Source organism: Papio anubis, chromosome 15 (assembly GCF_008728515.1).
Source record: "Papio anubis isolate 15944 chromosome 15, Panubis1.0, whole genome shotgun sequence".
Classification (NCBI taxonomy): Eukaryota; Metazoa; Chordata; class Mammalia; order Primates; family Cercopithecidae; genus Papio; species Papio anubis.
In genome coordinates this window covers 79,485,924-79,504,526 of record NC_044990.1, presented here as the reverse complement: position 1 = coordinate 79,504,526, position 18,603 = coordinate 79,485,924, and the positions used below count along the sequence as shown (strand labels likewise).

General features: G+C 39.2%; 1 protein-coding gene across 6 annotated transcripts in view; it reads left to right on the top strand.

The window, feature by feature from the left end:
• NALCN (sodium leak channel, non-selective) overlaps positions 1-18,603 on the top strand; it is a 342,682-nt gene that overhangs the window by 310,844 nt on the left and 13,235 nt on the right. For all 6 annotated transcript variants that reach the window (XM_021929744.2, XM_003914045.4, XM_009192178.4 and 3 more), the window contains 9 exons: positions 2,579-2,672; positions 3,186-3,292; positions 3,500-3,574; positions 4,728-4,847; positions 9,920-9,988; positions 11,611-11,759; positions 12,603-12,696; positions 17,180-17,312; positions 17,964-18,079. In XM_021929744.2, coding sequence (XP_021785436.1) covers positions 2,579-2,672; positions 3,186-3,292; positions 3,500-3,574; positions 4,728-4,847; positions 9,920-9,988; positions 11,611-11,759; positions 12,603-12,696; positions 17,180-17,312; positions 17,964-18,079 — 957 coding nt within the window. The remainder of the gene's footprint in view (positions 1-2,578; positions 2,673-3,185; positions 3,293-3,499; positions 3,575-4,727; positions 4,848-9,919; positions 9,989-11,610; positions 11,760-12,602; positions 12,697-17,179; positions 17,313-17,963; positions 18,080-18,603) is intronic.

The window sequence follows — 18,603 nt, the reverse complement described above, 5'->3', positions numbered from 1 at the left end:
GGTCTCCATCCAGCACTGTATTTATGTTTTGCAGGTAGGAAAGACCAGCTTGGCCTGTTTGGGGATCTGGGGCGTATGTTCTATCAGCTCAAATGGGCACTTAAAGGAGAAATTGACAAGAAATTATATTACCAAGCTTTACAAACTTGATTTGTTAATTGGAGGTATCAACTGCTAAATTATGTGAGGCTTTTAGAAAAGTTTATTTTTCTGCAAGTTTTTTTTTTTTTTTTTTTTAGACAGCATCTCATGAGCTGCCAGGTAACAGCATTTATATACTATTCAATCATTCAACAGATGTATTTGAGCATCTACTAGGTGCCAGATGCTGCTCTTGACACTGAGGACCTAGCAAACTAACTGAAACACTAAACACAGAAAAGTTATTTGCCCTCATGGAGCACACATCTTAATAGTCATACCCAAAGGCACATAGGTAAATTTCCAAATATGGAGACAACAGAGATAGAAAATGAGGGAATCTTTAGGGTACAATTCAGAATCATACAAAAAGATGTCTTCTTTTGAAAATGGAAACCTCTTTAAAAAGTTCCAAGTCTATACTAGTAATACAGATTTTTTCTGATTTCTCTACTATATAAGACAATGTCTGATTTCTCTACTATATAAGACTATATAAAATAATGTTTTTGCTTTTATTATTATTTTTAATCAACACATAGTTATTGTACGTATTTAATCAACACATAGTTATTGTACGTATTTATGGGGTACGGTGTGATATTTCAATTCATGTATTATAATGTGTAATGATCAAATCAGGATAATTAGCATATCCATCACCTCAAACATTTATCCCTGTTTTGTGTTGGGAACATTCAAAATCCTCTCTTCTAGGTATTTAAAAATATACAATTAACTGTTATCAATTAGATTCATACTATATTACCATGGAACACTAAACCTTCTTCCTGCAATCTAACTGTATTTTCGTATCTGTTAATCAACATTTGACTATCCCTATTCTAGTTCCCCTCCCCACCCCTAGTAAGCATTTGTTTTTTACCCTGGAGTTGTTATGGATTTCATCACATTAGCCACCAAGTAAAATCTACAAAGGAAATAAGTTATAAACTCGATTATATTTAAATTAAAATTTTCTGAATGAAAAAAGACACTCTAAGCAAAATAAAAATACAAGCCAAAACTAAGAGAAAATATTTACAACTTACATAATTGACAAAAGATTAGTATCAAGCATTTATAAAGAATCTCTACAAACAATTAAAAAGTAAATATCAAAATACAAAAATGAGCAAAGGATATGAATAGGCAATTCACATAGGAAGATACAAGCATCACCATTTACACACATACAAATGTTTCGTCTCATTAATATTAAAACATTAGATACATTTCATACCTATCAAAGTGGTCAGATTACAATGTCTAGTAATATCGAGTATTGCAAGAATATTAGGATATGGTAACACTTGTATATTGCTGGTAGGAGATTTGTTTTGGTTATCGCTCTTTGGAAAGCAAGTTGGCAACATCTGGTAAATGTAAAGATGTTTAAATTCCTAGATCCCATCAATTCTTCTCCTAGAGATTTACAATGGAGAAACCCTCACAGATATTTACTGTGAGACAGTACATGGATGCTTATTGCAGAACTGGTTATAGTCCATAAATGTAAAATGAATAAATTATGATATTTGTACAGTGGACAGTGTGAGCAGTTGAACAAGTTAGATCTAGTAATCTAGTTGTATGGAAAGTATACTGTTCAATGAAGGTATAAAGAAACAGCATAAATAATCACATATTGGACAGCACTTCTATAATATTAAAAAATTCAAAACAAATTCTTATGTATTGATACATACATAAGCACAAAAGTCTGAAAACATAGTAAGGAGGATGCACACCTGAAGAGTAGTGGTTAGCTCTGGGTAAGAAAAGGGAGAGTGGGGTTTTTGTCTAGTTTTTAAAATTACACTTCTGCCGTTATGATAAAATATGATGCACTGCAGTGCAATAAAATATAATTTTATCATATGCATTTTAATCAAGTACTCCATTATATAGAATATGGAATTCCATTTAGGCAGTTATCACAGCACTAATTTCTTGAAATGCAAACTCTGTGACTTAGTATCTCTCAGAAACAGTTTTGCAATTGCACATATTAGACATTTTTTAAAGAAAGACAAAATACCCTTAACTAGAAGCCATAGCATTGACAAGCTATAATTTTGCTGCTATGAAATGAAAGGAAACTAACTACTATGAGTGAGTGTCCTTTTTTGAAAATGTAATTATGTAGAAACTCCTCTTTATATTTTCCCAAACCTGAATATTACACATCTCCAAAGATACAAGTTGAAGGCTGCTGAATTCTCTCTGAAACACCTGGTCATCATTTTGGGAACTCTTCCCAAGACCAACTTTGAGCATTCTGACCATGTTTTCTAACCACCACGGTTGGAAGAACATGGTCAGCGCAAGCCCCCATATCAGTCCTGTTTGTCTCCGCACCCCATCTGCCATCTGCCATGTTCTTGGTGCAAGCACATGACAAAAGGCCGTTTCCTGCTTTCCTTTGTCTGTTAAGGGGACGGCTTTGCTGACCGTCGATCAGAGAAGATGGGAAGACCTGAAGAGCCGACTGAAGATCGCACAGCCTCTTCATCTCCCACCTCGCCCGGGTACCCAAGATGCTCTGATTTTATTCATGTTGGGCACTAGTGTGCACGATTCCCCAGGAGTCTCAGATTTAAATTAAAATAATAATTGTGAGGCCGCTGGGAGGCTGTGCATAAGTTAATACAGAAACAGCCTCCAAACCACAGATCTCTCCATAAGGCTATTAAAAGCAACCACCCAAAAGCTGTGCTTCAGTGCTCTCAGACTAAGCCTTAATGAAAAAATGAATTTTTTAAATAAAATATATTTGCGCTTGCCTTTTAAAAATATGAGTGAAATGTATTAAACTGACAGAAATTGAATGATGCACTTCTCTTTCCAATATAGACGGCGTCATGCACTGTCATTTTAAATATTCAGAGCCAGCCATTGCTGCAAAAACACCTCACAATAGATGGAATTGTTTGGGGAGGAAAATGTAATGGGTTTTAAGATAAGCATTTAAGAAAATAAATGGCAAGAAAGTAAATGTGACCTGTGTCTAACATGCCCTTGCCCAAACCTTTCTTTTCTAGATAATGATGGTTTTAGAGCTAAAATGTATGACATAACCCAGCATCCATTTTTTAAGAGGACAATTGCATTACTCGTCCTGGCCCAGTCGGTGTTGCTCTCTGTCAAGGTACTTAGTTTCACCCTAAGGCTCCGGGAATGAATTGTGTATTCACTGCTACATCCGAGAGTATCACGAGCTGCTATATGCATTCACAGTTATGTTCTTGGGTATAAAAATTAAGATTCACTGTCATGGCAAAGTGGGCAGAAGAGGGGCAAGCCTGTATGTGTCCGATGGATGTGGGCAATGACTTGTGTGCTGTTTCTGTTGCAGTGGGACGTCGAGGACCCGGTGACCGTACCTTTGGCAACAATGTCAGTTGTTTTCACCTTCATCTTTGTTCTGGAGGTACTGTAATGAGTCAGCTAGCTCTAGGGGAATCTGTGCACAGTTTTAAAGTAAATCAGCATCCCTCTTTGATGCCACTTACTCTCCTCTCTGTGTTCCATTGCCTTTGAAGCTTTGCCCTTAGGATATTTCCTTCTTAAGCGGTTCTGCTTAACTCGAACAAAGACATCACTTTATCCATCAGATTTTTCTAACTACAGAAATGCTGCTGTCGATTGTTGTGTCTGAACATTGGCCTGTCTAGTTATGCGAGTTCTAATATTTAGAGGGAATGGTGCAAGCCACTATAATTCATTGACTCAAATTGCAATAGAGTAGCAAAGCAAGTTGGCCCAGACAAGGTTATTTTAACATGTGATTCATATAATATCACTTTCCAGGACAATCTTCTTGAAATACAAGCAGATTCTCATTTTGCCCTATACTGGTTGATGTTTCCCAAAATCTATGGACTTCTGCTTAAGGAAGAAAAATGTCCCATTATCAGAACTAGTCATAAAACAGAGGAGAGTGTAAAGAACAGATTTGTAAGCTACTTAGCTTCAAAAATAAAATCATATATCTTGGTAATAAACTCTTCTTTTTAGTTACTACATTGTTTATAGTTATTCTTTAAATAGATAGCATAACTGAGCATGCTGGCTCACTCCTAGAATCCCAGAACTTTGGGAGGCCGAGGTGGGTGGATCACCTGAGGCCAGGAGTTTGAGACCAGCCTGGCCAATGAGGTAAAACCCCATCTCTACTAAAAATACAAAAATTAGCCAGGAGTGGTTGCACGTGCCTATAACCCCAGCTACTCGGGAGGCTGAGGCAGGAGAATCGCTTGAACCTGGGAGGCAGAATCTGCAGTGAGCCAAGACCGCGCCACTGCACTCCAGCCTGGGTGACAGAGCGAGACTCAGTCTCAAAAAATAATAAAAAATAAATAAATAGACAGACAGACAGAAAGTGTAGGCCTAAAAGGAAACCTCAAAAGGCATTAAAGTATTTGTCTCATTTTCAATGAAAAAGATATTGTGTCCACATCAAATAATTTAGAATTTTCTTCATTTGAAAAAAAAATACATACACATAATGCATCTCAAATTAATACATTTAAATATGTGCTAAACCCTCCCTCTGTTTATTTTCTTCTTTGCTTTTTCTCCAGGTTACCATGAAGATCATAGCAATGTCACCTGCTGGCTTCTGGCAAAGCAGAAGAAACCGATACGATCTCCTGGTGACGTCACTTGGCGTTGTATGGGTGGTACTTCACTTTGCCCTCCTGGTAAGCGTAGAAGTCAAATTGATTTCAGCTGATTATTTCAGTTTGGTTCAGTTCTGCTCAGTCCTGTTTCCAGTCTCATTTTACTCCACATCAACCTGCTCTGAGGTGTTAGATGGACCTCCCTAAAGCCCAGTTTTGACTGTGATGGACTCTCAGACATGCTTGTTCTACATGTACACACCCCCACACACTTCACACAGGCAAAACCTGCCCCCTCAAAGCCCTAGATGGTGCAAGCTAGAAAGAGGAGGACCTTCAAGATCTTCTGATTTAACCCCTCATTTTACCAAAGGGGAAAACAAGGAAGAAAGAAAGAGGAAGATTGCAACAGAGATTGAGAACTGTCCGAATTCACACAACAAGCTAGTATCAGAAGACTACAATCCTGTTTTCTCAGCTGAAATACAGCATTCATTCCAGTTCGCTATAGTCAGTATTTCACGATGTAATTCTCAAGTACTTCCACTGTTTCATTTTCTATAAGACATTTAGCCTCCACTTCTCTAAAGCATATGATTCTCCATCTCTATACCTGTGTTCTCACTCTTTTACCTAAAGTGCCTTCACCATCCATTCAGTCCGAGATCCCACTCAAAATCTGCAGCTATGGGTGTACTGAGCTGTAATCTAGGGCCATATTGTCCAGTAAAAATAAAATATGGCCACAGATATCACTGGATAATTTTCTAGAAGCCACAATAAAAAAGAAGCAATTATTTATTAATTATAATTATTTATGTAATTATAATTATTAACAATTTAATGATTACATTTTCTAAACTACTATATCCAAAATAGTATTATTTTCATGTGTAAGCAATATAAAATTATTGAGGTAAGTTGCATCCTTGTATCTGTGTGTGAAGTCTTTGGCTGAGTAGGTATTTTACATTTACAGCATATCTTCATTTAAATTGCCACATTTCAAGTGCTCAATAACCCATATGTGGTTCCACATGGCTGGTAGTTACCATGTTGGACAGCACAGCCTGGAAGATATGGGTCCTAGTCTAGGCTCCACCATTTTCCAGCCTTGACTAATTTATTTGCCTTCAATGATCCTTTGTTTCCTGCTCTGAACGGGCAATATAACTTCATAATCCACCTATTTCCTCTGGCATTATGAAGGTCAAGTGAGATAATATAATTGAGGCTTTCTTGAACTAGAAAGATTATACAAGTTTGTAGGCATTATTATAATTACCTTCTTTTTGTTAGTCGTCCTTGATCTCATCCCAAGGAATATTATTAGTTTTTCCCTGTTTCCTTCTATCCATTCTCCCATTCCCTTCATGTTAGAGACATGCTGGGAAAGACTTATTTACACATCCTAAAGGGCTTGCCTTAATACGAGATGCTATGCTCATGAACATAGTGAGCATCCTTCTTAAACCAGTGGTTGCCTTCAGCATCAGGAGCTGTATGAAGCCTAGGTGAGCTCTCAGTCACCCTGAACTATTTTCTCAGCATTAGATCGTTCTCAATTCCTAGTACAAGATACAGTACTAGTAATTGAGAAGAATGTTATAAGCAAAACAAATACAGTTGCTGCTCTTGCGAACCTTAGGTCCTGGAAAAGTAGACAGTCATCAATTGCTCACAAATCTATGAGTATAATGACTATGATGAGGGAGATGAAGGAGAGCCTGTGTTCCTGTGACAACTTAGATAATAGTGGGAGATGGCTTCATCAGAGAGATATTGGAAGACATCCCCAAGGGAGTGATGGCTCCATCTGTAGGATAAGGGGAGGGCATTTCAGGTAGCTTTCCCTGTGATGGAAAGATGACAGGGCTGGAAGAAGGATAGATACATAGTACTAGCATAGTACAAGATTTGGATGGGTAAGAAGGTGTCACACTTCTTAGGACCTTGCAGTCCAGGTGAAGAATTCAGGTTCTCATCCTAAAAACTATTGGTTGTCTTTACTTCCAAAGCATAAAGAGGGAAGGTATCTGCAATAGATCTTTAGCGAATGTGGAAAGAAGAGGCAGCAAAGCCCATGTTTTTCCTTTCTCCAGATAAAATGTGTGTTAGTCCCTTCTCACGCTGTTATGAAGAAATACCCAAAACTGGGTAATTTGTAAAGGAAAGATGTTTAATCGACTCACAGTTCCACATGGCTGGAAAAGCCTCAGAAAACTTACAATCATGGTGGAAAGGGAACCAAACACATCCTTCTTCACAAGGGAACAAGAGAGAGAAGAATGAGTGCCCAGCAAAGGGGGACGTCCCTTCATAAAACCATCAGATCTTGTGAGAGCTAACTCAATATCATGAGAACAGGATGGGGGAAACTCCCCCATGATTCAATTATCTCCACCTGGTCCCTCCCACAACACATGGAGATTATGGGAACTACAATTCAAGATGAGATTTGGGTGGGGACACAGCTAAACCATATCATTCTGTCTGGACCCCTCCCAAATCTCACGTCTTCATAATTCAATTTAAAATCATACCCTCCCAACAGTCCCCCAAAGTCTTAACTCATTCCAGCATTAACTCAAAAGTCCAAGCCCAAAGTCTTATCTGAGAAAAGGAGAGTTTCTTCTGCCTATGAGCCTGTAAAATCAAAAGCAAGTTAGTTACTTCCTAGATACAATGGGGGTACAGGCATTGGGTAAATATACCCATTCCAAATGGGAGAAATTGGCCAAAACAAAGGGGTATAGGCACCATGCAAGTCCAAAATCCAATAGGGCAGTCATTAAACATTAAAGTTCCAAAATAATCTCCTTTGACTCTATGTCTTATATCCAGGGCACCCTGATGCAAGAGGTGGGCTCCCATGGCCTTGGGCAGCTCCACCATTGTGGCTTTGCAGGGGACAGCCCCCCTCCTGGAGTGGTGTTGAGTCTCTGTGGCTTTTCCAGACACACAATGCAAGCTATCAGTAGATCTACCATTCTGGAGTCTGGAGGATGGTGGCCCTCTTCTCACAGCTCCACTAGGCAGTGCCCTAGTAGGGACTCTGTGTGTGGACTCCAACCACACATTTTCCTTCTGCACTGCCCCAGCAGAGGTTCTCCATGAGGACTCTGACCCTGCAGCAAACTTCTTCTTTGACATCCAGTTGTTTCTATACATCCTGTGAAATCTAAGCAGAGGTTCCCAAACCTCAGTTCTTGACTTCTGTTCACCCACAGGCCCAACACCATGTGTAAGCCACCAAGTCTTGGGGCTTGCACTCTGAAGCATTGGCCTGAGCTGTACATTGGTGTCTTTTAGCCATGGCTGGAGCAGAAGCTGCCGGAAGGCAGGGCACCATGTCCCAAAGCTGCATAGAGCAGGGGGAGCCTGCCCACAAAACCATTTTTCCCTCCTAGGCCTCCAGGCCTGTGATAGACGGGGCTGCCATGAAGATCTGTCACTTAGAAATTTATTCTACCAGATACCCTAAATCATCTCTCTCAAATTCAAGGTTCCACAGATCTCTAGGGCAGGGGCAAAATGCTGCCAGTTTCTTTGCTAAAGCATAACAAGAGTCACCTTTGCTCCAGTTCCGAATAAGTTTCTTATCTCCACCTGAGACCACCTCAGCCTGGACTTCATTGTCCATATCACTATCAGTATTTTGGTCAAAGCCATCCAACAAGTCTCTAGGAAGTTCCAAACTTTCCCATATCTTCCTGTCTTCTTCTGAGTCCTCCAAACTGTTCCAACCTCTGCCTGTTACCCAGTTCCAAGGTCGCTTCCACATTTTCAGGTATCCTTATAGTAGCCCCCCTCCAAGTATGAATTTACTGTATTAGTCCTTTTTCATGCTGATATGGAAAAATACCCAAAACTGGGTAATTTATAAAGGAAAGATGTTTAATTAACTCACAGTTCTGCATGGCTGGGAAGGCCTCAGAAAACTTATGATCATGGTGGAAGGGGAAGCAAACACATCCTTCTCCACATGGTGGCAGGAAGAGGTATGAGTGACCAGTGAAAGGGGAAGCCCCTTATAAAACTATCAGACCTCGTGAGACTTAATCATCACAAGAATAGGATGAGGGAAACCACCCCGATGATTCAGTTATCTCCACCTGGTCCCTCCCATGATACGTGGGGATTATGGGAAGTACAATCCAAGATGAGATTTGGGTGGGAACACAACCAAACCATATCAAAATGCAACCTAAAGCTACTCAGTCCAAGCAAAAGTCAAGTAGACTCCCTAATCCCAGATAACCTCAGAGAGGAAATCTTAAACCCAAAAGACCGATTTGCCTTTTCTGCCTAACTGCTTTTGTTCTTCTCCAAGAACCTCTTTGGCCTTGGAAGGATGCTCATTCTCCACCGTATTTTGCAGTGGACTATTGGGAAGGAAAGTTCCCTATCCAAAAATGCTATGTGCACATTCATGTGCTTGGACCTCACCAAGGATCTTGCTGGATCCCCTTCCCGGGGCCCATCTGTGACTGTCATCATTTGGCTAGGCAAGCCTCCTTGAGAGTAATCACACTCTGGCATCGGCTGAATGTTAAGGTTGTTATTGCAGTTATAGCTGGTGGGATCTTTGTTTCTCAAATGAAGCTTTCTTATTCATAAAGTGCAGTCATCTCTTCCTGGTAATCACGCCCTTGAAGAAAGAGCTGGATGTGTTCCTGAGCAGGGAGGACCTCTCTGAAATCAGCTTAGAGGAATGAGTGTGTATTTGTTCTTCAGTGGTGTCTAGAATCTGACTTCTGGCAATCTTTTCCACCACCAGCCCTTTCTTTTTTCCAGGATTCCTTTATCTCCTATGTCAGTTGACCTTCCTATGTTGCACCGTTATCCTATGTTTTTCACACCATATATACAAAAGAGCTGGTCACCATTTTATGTAAAATAAATTTCAAAATACAGAATTTAACTGAGTAAAACAGAACCTGAAGTTTCGTTTGAGATTGAATTTTAAATCTAATATTTATTCATGAGTTTTTGCAGTGACCTTTTCAGCACCTTTTTTAGATAACTTTCTTACAAGAATTTATACATATTCAGCTAATTATTCAGTATACTTCACGGAATACTTAAAAAATGGAACTGTAACAAGATCTTTTGTGCAAATTATGAGAGGCTGTCTTCTGTTTAAATTTCAGAATGCATATACCTACATGATGGGCGCTTGTGTGATTGTATTTAGGTTTTTCTCCATCTGTGGAAAACATGTAAGTACCTTGTGAAGAATCTTATTCAAGGTTATATATGTGTTAATGAAAGAATGGTGATTAATTGATTACCGCCTTACCTCCAGGTATTTAGGGATGTAGTCACAAATTACTAGACATCATAAGTCAAGATTAACAAATATTAAATATTGGCTGGGCGCGGTGGCTCAAGCCTGTAATCCCAGCACTTTGGGAGGCCGAGGCGGGCGGATCACGAGGTCAGGAGATCAAGACCATCCTGGCTAACATGGTGAAACCCCGTCTCTACTAAAAATACGAAAAACTAGCCGGGCGTGGTGGCGGGCGCCTGTAGTCCCAGCTACTCGGAGGCTGAGGCAGGAGAATGGCCTGAACCTGGGAGGCAGAGCTTGCAGTGAGCCGAGATCGCGCCACTGCACTCCAGCCTGGGTGACACAGCGCTAGACTCCGTCTCAAAAAAAAAAAAAAAAAAAAAAAAATTAAATATTATTAAATGAATCATTAATAAAAATTAAATAACTAATTATTAAATGAATTAGTTATCATTCAATGTGTTTCCTGCCATTTATGTTGCCTATTCTTTATATTCAATAATTAAATTTATTAATTTAAAGATAACATATCAGTCATGAAAAAAACCAATATTCTTAATTCTTAATGCATTTTTATTTTCAATAAAGTTACGTAACTTTACTTCACAGAAAAATAATCTTTAATGAATTTGTATGTTTCCATGATTCCAGTTTTTTTTGTTTTTTTGTTTTGAGACAGAGTGTCTTGCTCTGTCACCAGGCTGGAGTGCAGTGGCGGGATCTTGGCTCACTGTTTTCTCCACCTCCCAGGTTCAAGTGATTCTCCTGCCTCAGCCTCCCAAGTAGCTGGGATTACAGGCATGCGCCACCACACCCAGCTAATTTTTGTATTTTTAGTAGAGACAGGGTTTCACCATGTTAGCTAGGATGGGATTCCAGATTTTTAAATATTATTTGTTAATGTTCATGGGTATACTCCACATATGTTTTTCATTTTTTACAATGCTGTTTCCTTTTTTATTATAAACATTATTTCATATATACATTCCATATGTACACATAACCAATATATTTAATATTTTATAGTTATTTAGTATTATACCATTGCTTAGGTTTGTTTCTGTGAAAGTCTATTTGTGGAAGAAACCTGAGTTTACTTGCTATCAGTCAAAAATGTGTAGCCCGTATCATAGAGAATTGAGGAGCAGGAGAAGAGAAAATGGAAGGTGAAAATGCTTAATGTTACTCTTATTAATTTGTGTGAAGAGGCTGAAATGTTTGAAGTAAGAATAACATTCACCCAATGCCTGGTGGGTTTTGAAGAATATTTAGATTTAATACCTTATAGAAAGCAACTTCCAAATGATACACCTAAGAATCACTTTTGAGCCAATCTGCTTAAAAATTAGTTGCTACCCAGGTCTTCCATAGCTTAATGGATTGAATATTCTCTCTCTCTCTCTCTCTCCTTCTCACTTTCTCTCTCTCTCTCCCTCTTCCTCCCCCCTTCCCTCTCTCTCTCTCTCCCTCCTCTCTCTCTCTCTCTCTCTCCCTCCTCTCTCTCTCTCTCTCTCCCCCCCCCTCTCTCTGCTTCCCACCCCTGGTCCACAGGTAACGCTAAAGATGCTCCTCTTGACAGTGGTCGTCAGCATGTACAAGAGCTTCTTTATCATAGTAGGCATGTTCCTCTTGCTGCTGTGTTACGCTTTTGCTGGAGTTGTTTTGTTTGGTACTGTGAAATATGGGGAGAACATTAACAGGTTGGTGTATATTTATCTTTCTATTCATTTATCAAGCAAACCCTTTAGTAATAAAATTTTAAATAAACAAATGTTTTTTGTCTACTAAAGTCTAGGAGAGGTAAAAGGGAAGTAATCTGTTGGAAATTAAAATAAAATAGCCAAGTTTTAAATGATATTTTTCCAGTTGAAAAAGGTTATTCAACTGAAAAGGTCTAATTTCAAAACCTTAGAAAATTTAGAAATAAAAGAAAACAAAAAGAAGCCATAATTCCACCAACATTCAGTAATCATCACTCCCAATTCCAGCACATTTTCTATCTACATATCGCCAAAACATGATACACTATTTTTAGTTGGAACAATTTTAAGATAACTTTGGGTTTCTTTCTCAGGAAAATATGGGAAGTTAGAGCCCCCCAAATGGTTGTAATATATGAAAAGCAGTTTTCAATGATTTGCCTAAGTTTTATGGATGCATCTCATTGTTTTTTTTTTTTTTTAAGTCCTGATACAACAAAGTATATACCGATATGTCTGGTTGTAGGAATTAGCTACATGGCTGCCCCACCTTTTATAGCATCCTCCAAGTGAAAGAAGGAATCACTTAGTTGCCAAAGCCTGCCTACTTAGTCATTCAAGATGAATGGCAATAAATTAGTGGTCATGCCAGAGTAGAGGTTCAGACAGCTATATTTGGAGGCAAGTATAAATGACAAACTAATAAAAAGGTATAACCTTTGGAAAAGGTAACTTAGCAACCAAATTTACTACAACCTCCACTTGTTTTGGTGGTGGCAAACTATGCTATTTCATGACAAACCCTTCTATTCACATTGTGTTAATTTTTTTTTCTTAAATTAGGCATGCAAACTTTTCTTCGGCTGGCAAAGCTATTACTGTACTGTTCCGAATTGTCACAGGTGAAGACTGGAACAAGATTATGCATGACTGTATGGTAAATATCTCTCACCATGAACAAAGCTTAGACTTAGAATCAGCATGAAAGTCTTGCAACCCAGTGTTGGCAGGATCATCCTTGTTAGCATCAAGACTTTGTGTATGAAATATAAATCCTGACACTTCAGTCCATAAAATTGCATTATTATACATTCCAATGCGTGAATATTTAGGGCAAAATACTCAATTAACCCAACCTGAGCTATTGTAGTTCCATTCAACAAATATGCATTCTGTGGGTGTTGTTCTTTCCCTCCCATCTTTAATATTTTGGTAATCAAAGTCAAACAGGGAGCCCTTTAATTTAACATATTCAGTAGATAGTTCACTGCCCCTCAGCTATATGCTAGGTGCTAGGTCTTCAGCAACTCCAAGGCACACTCCGGGAGCTTACCTCAAGGGCTCTGAGCTACTCTTCCTTTATACTATAAAGTATACTTTATACTTCCTTCGTACTATACCCTGTCTTCCCCAAGCATCATCCTTCTGGTATCAGTTTAAATATCCATTCCTTCAGGTCTTTGCCTTCAGCTAAGACAGCCAGCTATATGTTCTTATGCTGCTCTATAGTTCTCCTTTGTAATAAGTATCACAGCTGTAGTGAATTATTGGCTTACATTCATTTATTTTATCCCTTTCTCACTATAGGACAGACCAATGCTATCTTATAAAAGTTCTGCAGTGGTGGAAATCTGCACTGTCCAATTCGGGGAGCCACTAGCCATATGTGGTTATGGGGCACTGAAAATATGACTAACACAACTGAGGAACTGAATTTTAGTTTTAATTTTATATTATTACATTTTAATTAACATAAATTTAAATTTACATCGCTGCATGGAGCTAGTGGTCACCATATTGGATTACACAGCATCCAACTGTCAGCAGGAAGAAGGGACTGGGCCTATGTCTTTCTTACCAGTCTCTCCCCAAACTTGGCACAAACCTAGCACAGAGTAGGAGCACTAGGACTTCATGCATGAATTAACAAGGAGAATTTGCCAAATCAAATAGAACACAACGCAAAATTTAACGAATCTTAAATAAAAATACAAGCAGAATGCTGGGATTAAAGAAGAAAGAGCTAGTTTCTCTGGCTGAGAAAAACCAGAAAGTGCTGTCAGAGGCATTGGCATTTTATTGAGCCTGTAAACAATGAGAGAGTTTTTGATGACTTAAGTCTTGTGCTATTCCATAGCATCCCATGACAGTGTTCCAGGAATGGGGCTCACTCCTTACACAATTTGAACGTCAATTTGCTATGTACAGGCACACCTTGTTTTACTATGCTTCACTTATTGCCTTTTGCAGACTTTGCATTTTTACCAAGTCTTGTGTAAAAGACTTTATGGCAATCTTGTGTTGAGCAGATCTATCAGGGCCATTTTTCTAATAGCATGTGTTTGCTCACTTTCTGGTTCTTTATCACATTTTGGTAATTCTCACTAGTTCAGACTTTTTCATTATTATTATATCTGTTTTGGTGATCTGTGATCAATGATCTTTTGATGTTTCTTTTGTAATTGTTTTGAGGGGTGCCATGAATCATGCTCAATAAGATGGAGAATTTAATTGATAAATGTCATATGTCTTCTAACTGCTGCACCAAAGAGCTGTTTCTCCAACGCTTCTCTCTTTTCTTGGGCCTCCCTATGTCCTGAGACACAACAATATTGAAATTAGGCCGATTAATAACCCTACAATGGCCTATAAGTGTTCAAGTGAAAAGAAGATTCACACATCTCTCACTTTAAATCAAAAGCTAGAAATGATTAAGCTTACGGAGAATGGCATGTCAAAAGCCAAGTTAGCCCAAAAGCTAGGTCCCTTGCACCAAATAGTTACTCAAGTTGTTAATTCAAAGGAAAAGTTCTTGAAGGGAATTAAAATGCTACTCCAGTGAACACATGACTGATAAGAAATAGCCTTATTGCTGATATGGAGAAAGTTTTACTGGTCTGAATAGAAGATCAGACTAGCCACAACATGCCCTTAAGCTAAAGCCAAATGCAGAAGAAGGCCCTTACTCTCTTCAGATTTATGAAGGGTGAGAGAGGTGAGAATGCTGCAGAAAAAAATATTCGATGCTAGCAAAGGTTGGTTCATGATGTTTAAGGAAAGAAAGAAGCCATCTCCATAATGTAAAAGTGTAAGTGCTGCTGATGTAAAAGCTGTGGCAAGTTATGTAGAAGATGTAGCTAAAATAATTAATTAAAGTGGCTTCACTAAACAATGGATTTTCAATGTAGACAAAACATCCTTGTATTGGAAGAAGATGCCCTCTAGAACTTTCATAGCTAGAAAGGAGGAGTCAATGCCTGGCTTCAAAGCTTCAAATGACAGACTGACTCTGTTGTTAGGGACTAATGCAGCTGGTAACTTTCAGTGGAAGCTAATGCTCATTTACCATTCCAAAAATCCTAGGTCCCTGCTATGGTTTGACTGTGTCCCCACCCAAATCTCATCTTGAATTGTAGTTCCCTTAATCTCCCTGTGTCATGGGAGGGACCGGGCAGAGATAATTGAATCATGGGGGTGGTTTCTTCCATCCTGTTCTTGTGATACTGAGTGAGTTCTCACTATAGCTGTCATGAGATCTGATGGTTTGATAAGGGGCTTTCCCCCGATTTGCTTGGCACTTCTTGCTGCCACCATGTGAAGAAGGACATGTTTGCTTCCCCTTCCGCCATGATTGTAAGTCTCCTGAGGCCTCCCCATCCCTGCTGAACTGTGAGTCAATTAAAGCTCTTTTCTTTATAAATTACCCAGTCTCAGGTATGTCTTTATTAGCAGCGTGATAACGGACTAATACAGCCTCTTAAGAATTACGCTAAATTTACCCTGCCTGTGCTCTATAAATGAAACAACAAAGCCTGGATGACAGAACAGCTGTTTACAGCATGGTTTTCTGGATATTTAAGCCCACTCTTGAGACCTACTGCTCAGGAAAGAAAAGATTCCTTTCAAAGTAGTACTGCTCATTAACAATGCATCTACCTGGTCAACCAAGAGCTGTACCAGGAGATGTATAAGGAGATTAATGTTGTTTTCATGCCTGCTAACACAACATCCATTCTGTCCATGGCTCAAGGAGTCATTTCAACATTCAAGTCTTATTATTTCAGAAATAGATTTCATAAGGTGAATAGCTGCGATAGATAGTGATTCCTCTGATGAATCTGGGCAAAGTACATTGAAAAACCTCTAGAAAGGATTCACTATTCTAGATGCCATTAAGAACATTCATGATTCATGGAAGGAGGTCAAAATATTATCAGCATTAACAGGAATTTGGAAGAAGTTGATTCCAGTCATTATGGATGACTTTGAGGGGTTCAAGACTTCAGTGAAGGAAGTCACTGTACATGTGGTTGGTAGACATAGCAAGAGAACTAGAATTAGAAATGGAACCTGAAGATGTGACCAAATTGCCACAGTCTCCTGATCAAACATGAAGGAATGAAGATTCCTCCTTATGGATGATTAGAGTGGTTTCTTGAAATGGAATCTACTCTTGCGGAAGGTGCTATGAACGTAGTCATAATGACAACAAAGGATTTATAATGTTACATAAAATTACTCAATAAACCAGCAGCAGGGTCTGAGAGGATTGACTCCAAATTCGAAAGAAGTTCTATTGTGGGTAAAATGCCAGCAAACAGCAACATATGCTGCAGAAAAATCTTTCATGAAAGGAAGAGTCAGTTGATACGATAAACTTCCATGTTGTCTTGTTTTAAGAAATTGCCACAGCCACCCCAGCCGTCAGCAGCCACCACCCTGCTCAGTCAGCAGCTGTCAACATGGAGGCAAGACCCTCCACCACCAGCAGAAGATTACAACTCACTGAAGGTTCAGATGATTGTTAGCTTTTCTTAGCAATAAAAATACTTTTTATTAAGGTCCGTGCCTTTTTGGACATAATGCCATTGTGCACTTAATAAGCCACAGTATGGTATAAACATGACTTGCATATGCACTAGGAAACCAAAACATGCGTGGGACTTGTTTTATTGCAGTATTCACTTTATCGCAGCAGGTTGGAACTGAAACTGCAATGTCTCCAGGGTATACCTGTAGAGTGTGTATTCCCAAATCTTAACCCGTTACTTCAGTCAGAGAAAAACTTGCAAATGTCTTTTTATTTGATTTTCTGCAGTTTGCATCACAGTGGCTACTTATCACTTGGGGCTAGTGGCGGAGGCAGAAAGAGTATCTAGTGGAGATCAGTTCATTTTCATTGTGCTTTTAAAAATGGCAGTAACCTTGGGATTCTACAAGATAACAGCATATAATAAGTGAAATATTCTTTATTTTTGCTATAGATGATGTACCCAATGTATGTGGCTTTTGAAAGCTTACTTTGAAGTTAATTATATTCTATATGTTTAGGAATCTATTCATTAACTATAGTCAGCTAAAAGAAATTTCTATTCTCTACTCTTATCCTCTCCTTCTTCTTCTGCCCCAATGCCCCAAAGGTTCAGCCTCCTTTTTGTACTCCAGATGAATTTACATACTGGGCAACAGACTGTGGAAACTATGCTGGGGCACTTATGTATTTCTGCTCATTTTATGTCATCATTGCCTACATCATGCTAAATCTGCTTGTAGGTAAGTGATGTTACTTGAATACTTTTTACTCTTTAAACTCAGGTACTTAGATAATTATGTATGATTTTCAAGCAATTATCTTGGATTGCTTGGGGTGGGTGTTTCATGGCATTAATTATAAATTGTTGTCTCTCAATCCAGAAGCTGAAAAGACCTTTGAAAGGCATGTAAATGACAGTTGACTGCAATTTTAAGAGTTATACCATTTATTATGATCATTAATTTCAAAAGAGATCTTCTCATGGACTGAGTTGAACAAATATCAGAGAGGACTGTCTAGCCTTGAAATATCACATTTATGTTTTTGAAAGGTACACCTTATTCACCCAGCCATGGGACCACGCAGAACTCAATTTGACCTTTAAAAATGGCCCTGGAACTCTCAACTAAGAGTTAAAGCCAGCTGGCATGACTATCTCTATACACAGAATGTGTGTTTGTGCTTATGACCCTCATGCTTTGGAAAGGCAGGAGCTGCAGCTTAGTCCAAGTGTAAACATGCCAATTTGGAAACCATACTAAAAGCACTTTAAAAATCTGGCTTATGATGTAGGTGATAGAATCCATTATTAATAATAGATGTTTTACTCTTTCTGAAATATGACAGATTAGCATAATTGTCTAACTTCTGAATTTTTCTTTTTTTAAAAGCCATAATTGTTGAGAATTTCTCCTTGTTTTATTCCACTGAGGAGGACCAGCTTTTAAGTTACAACGATCTTCGCCACTTTCAAATCATATGGAACATGGTGGATGATAAAAGAGAGGTATGGGAGTGGGTGGTTGTTTCATGCCCCACCTCAAAGAGACTTACCAACATGTCTCAAACATTTAAATGGTTTTGAGGCTGGCAAAGATTTCTTAAAATTAGCCAAAGTAGCTGCGGTTTGCTCTTCCTCTTCTTGTCATTGGCCTCATCAACCTCCACTTCCTTCCCTTCCTCCTATTCCTCCTCCTCCTCCTCCACCCCCTCCTCCTCCTCCTCCTCCACCCCCTCCTCCTCCTCCTCATCCACCCCCTCCTCCTCCTCCTCATCCACCCCCTCCTCCTCCTCCACCCCCTCCTCCTCATCCACCCCCTCCTCATCTTCCCCCTCCATCTCATCATCTTCCCCCTCCACCTCATCATCTTCCCCCTCCACCTCCTCCTTCTCCTCTACCTCTACCTCCTCCTCCCCCACCTCCTCCTTCTCCTCTACCTCTACCTCCTCCTCCCCCACCTTCTCCTCCTCCACTTCCTCCTCCTCTTCTCTCTTCCTCATCCTAGCAAACACTCAGGCACAGTTCTAGGC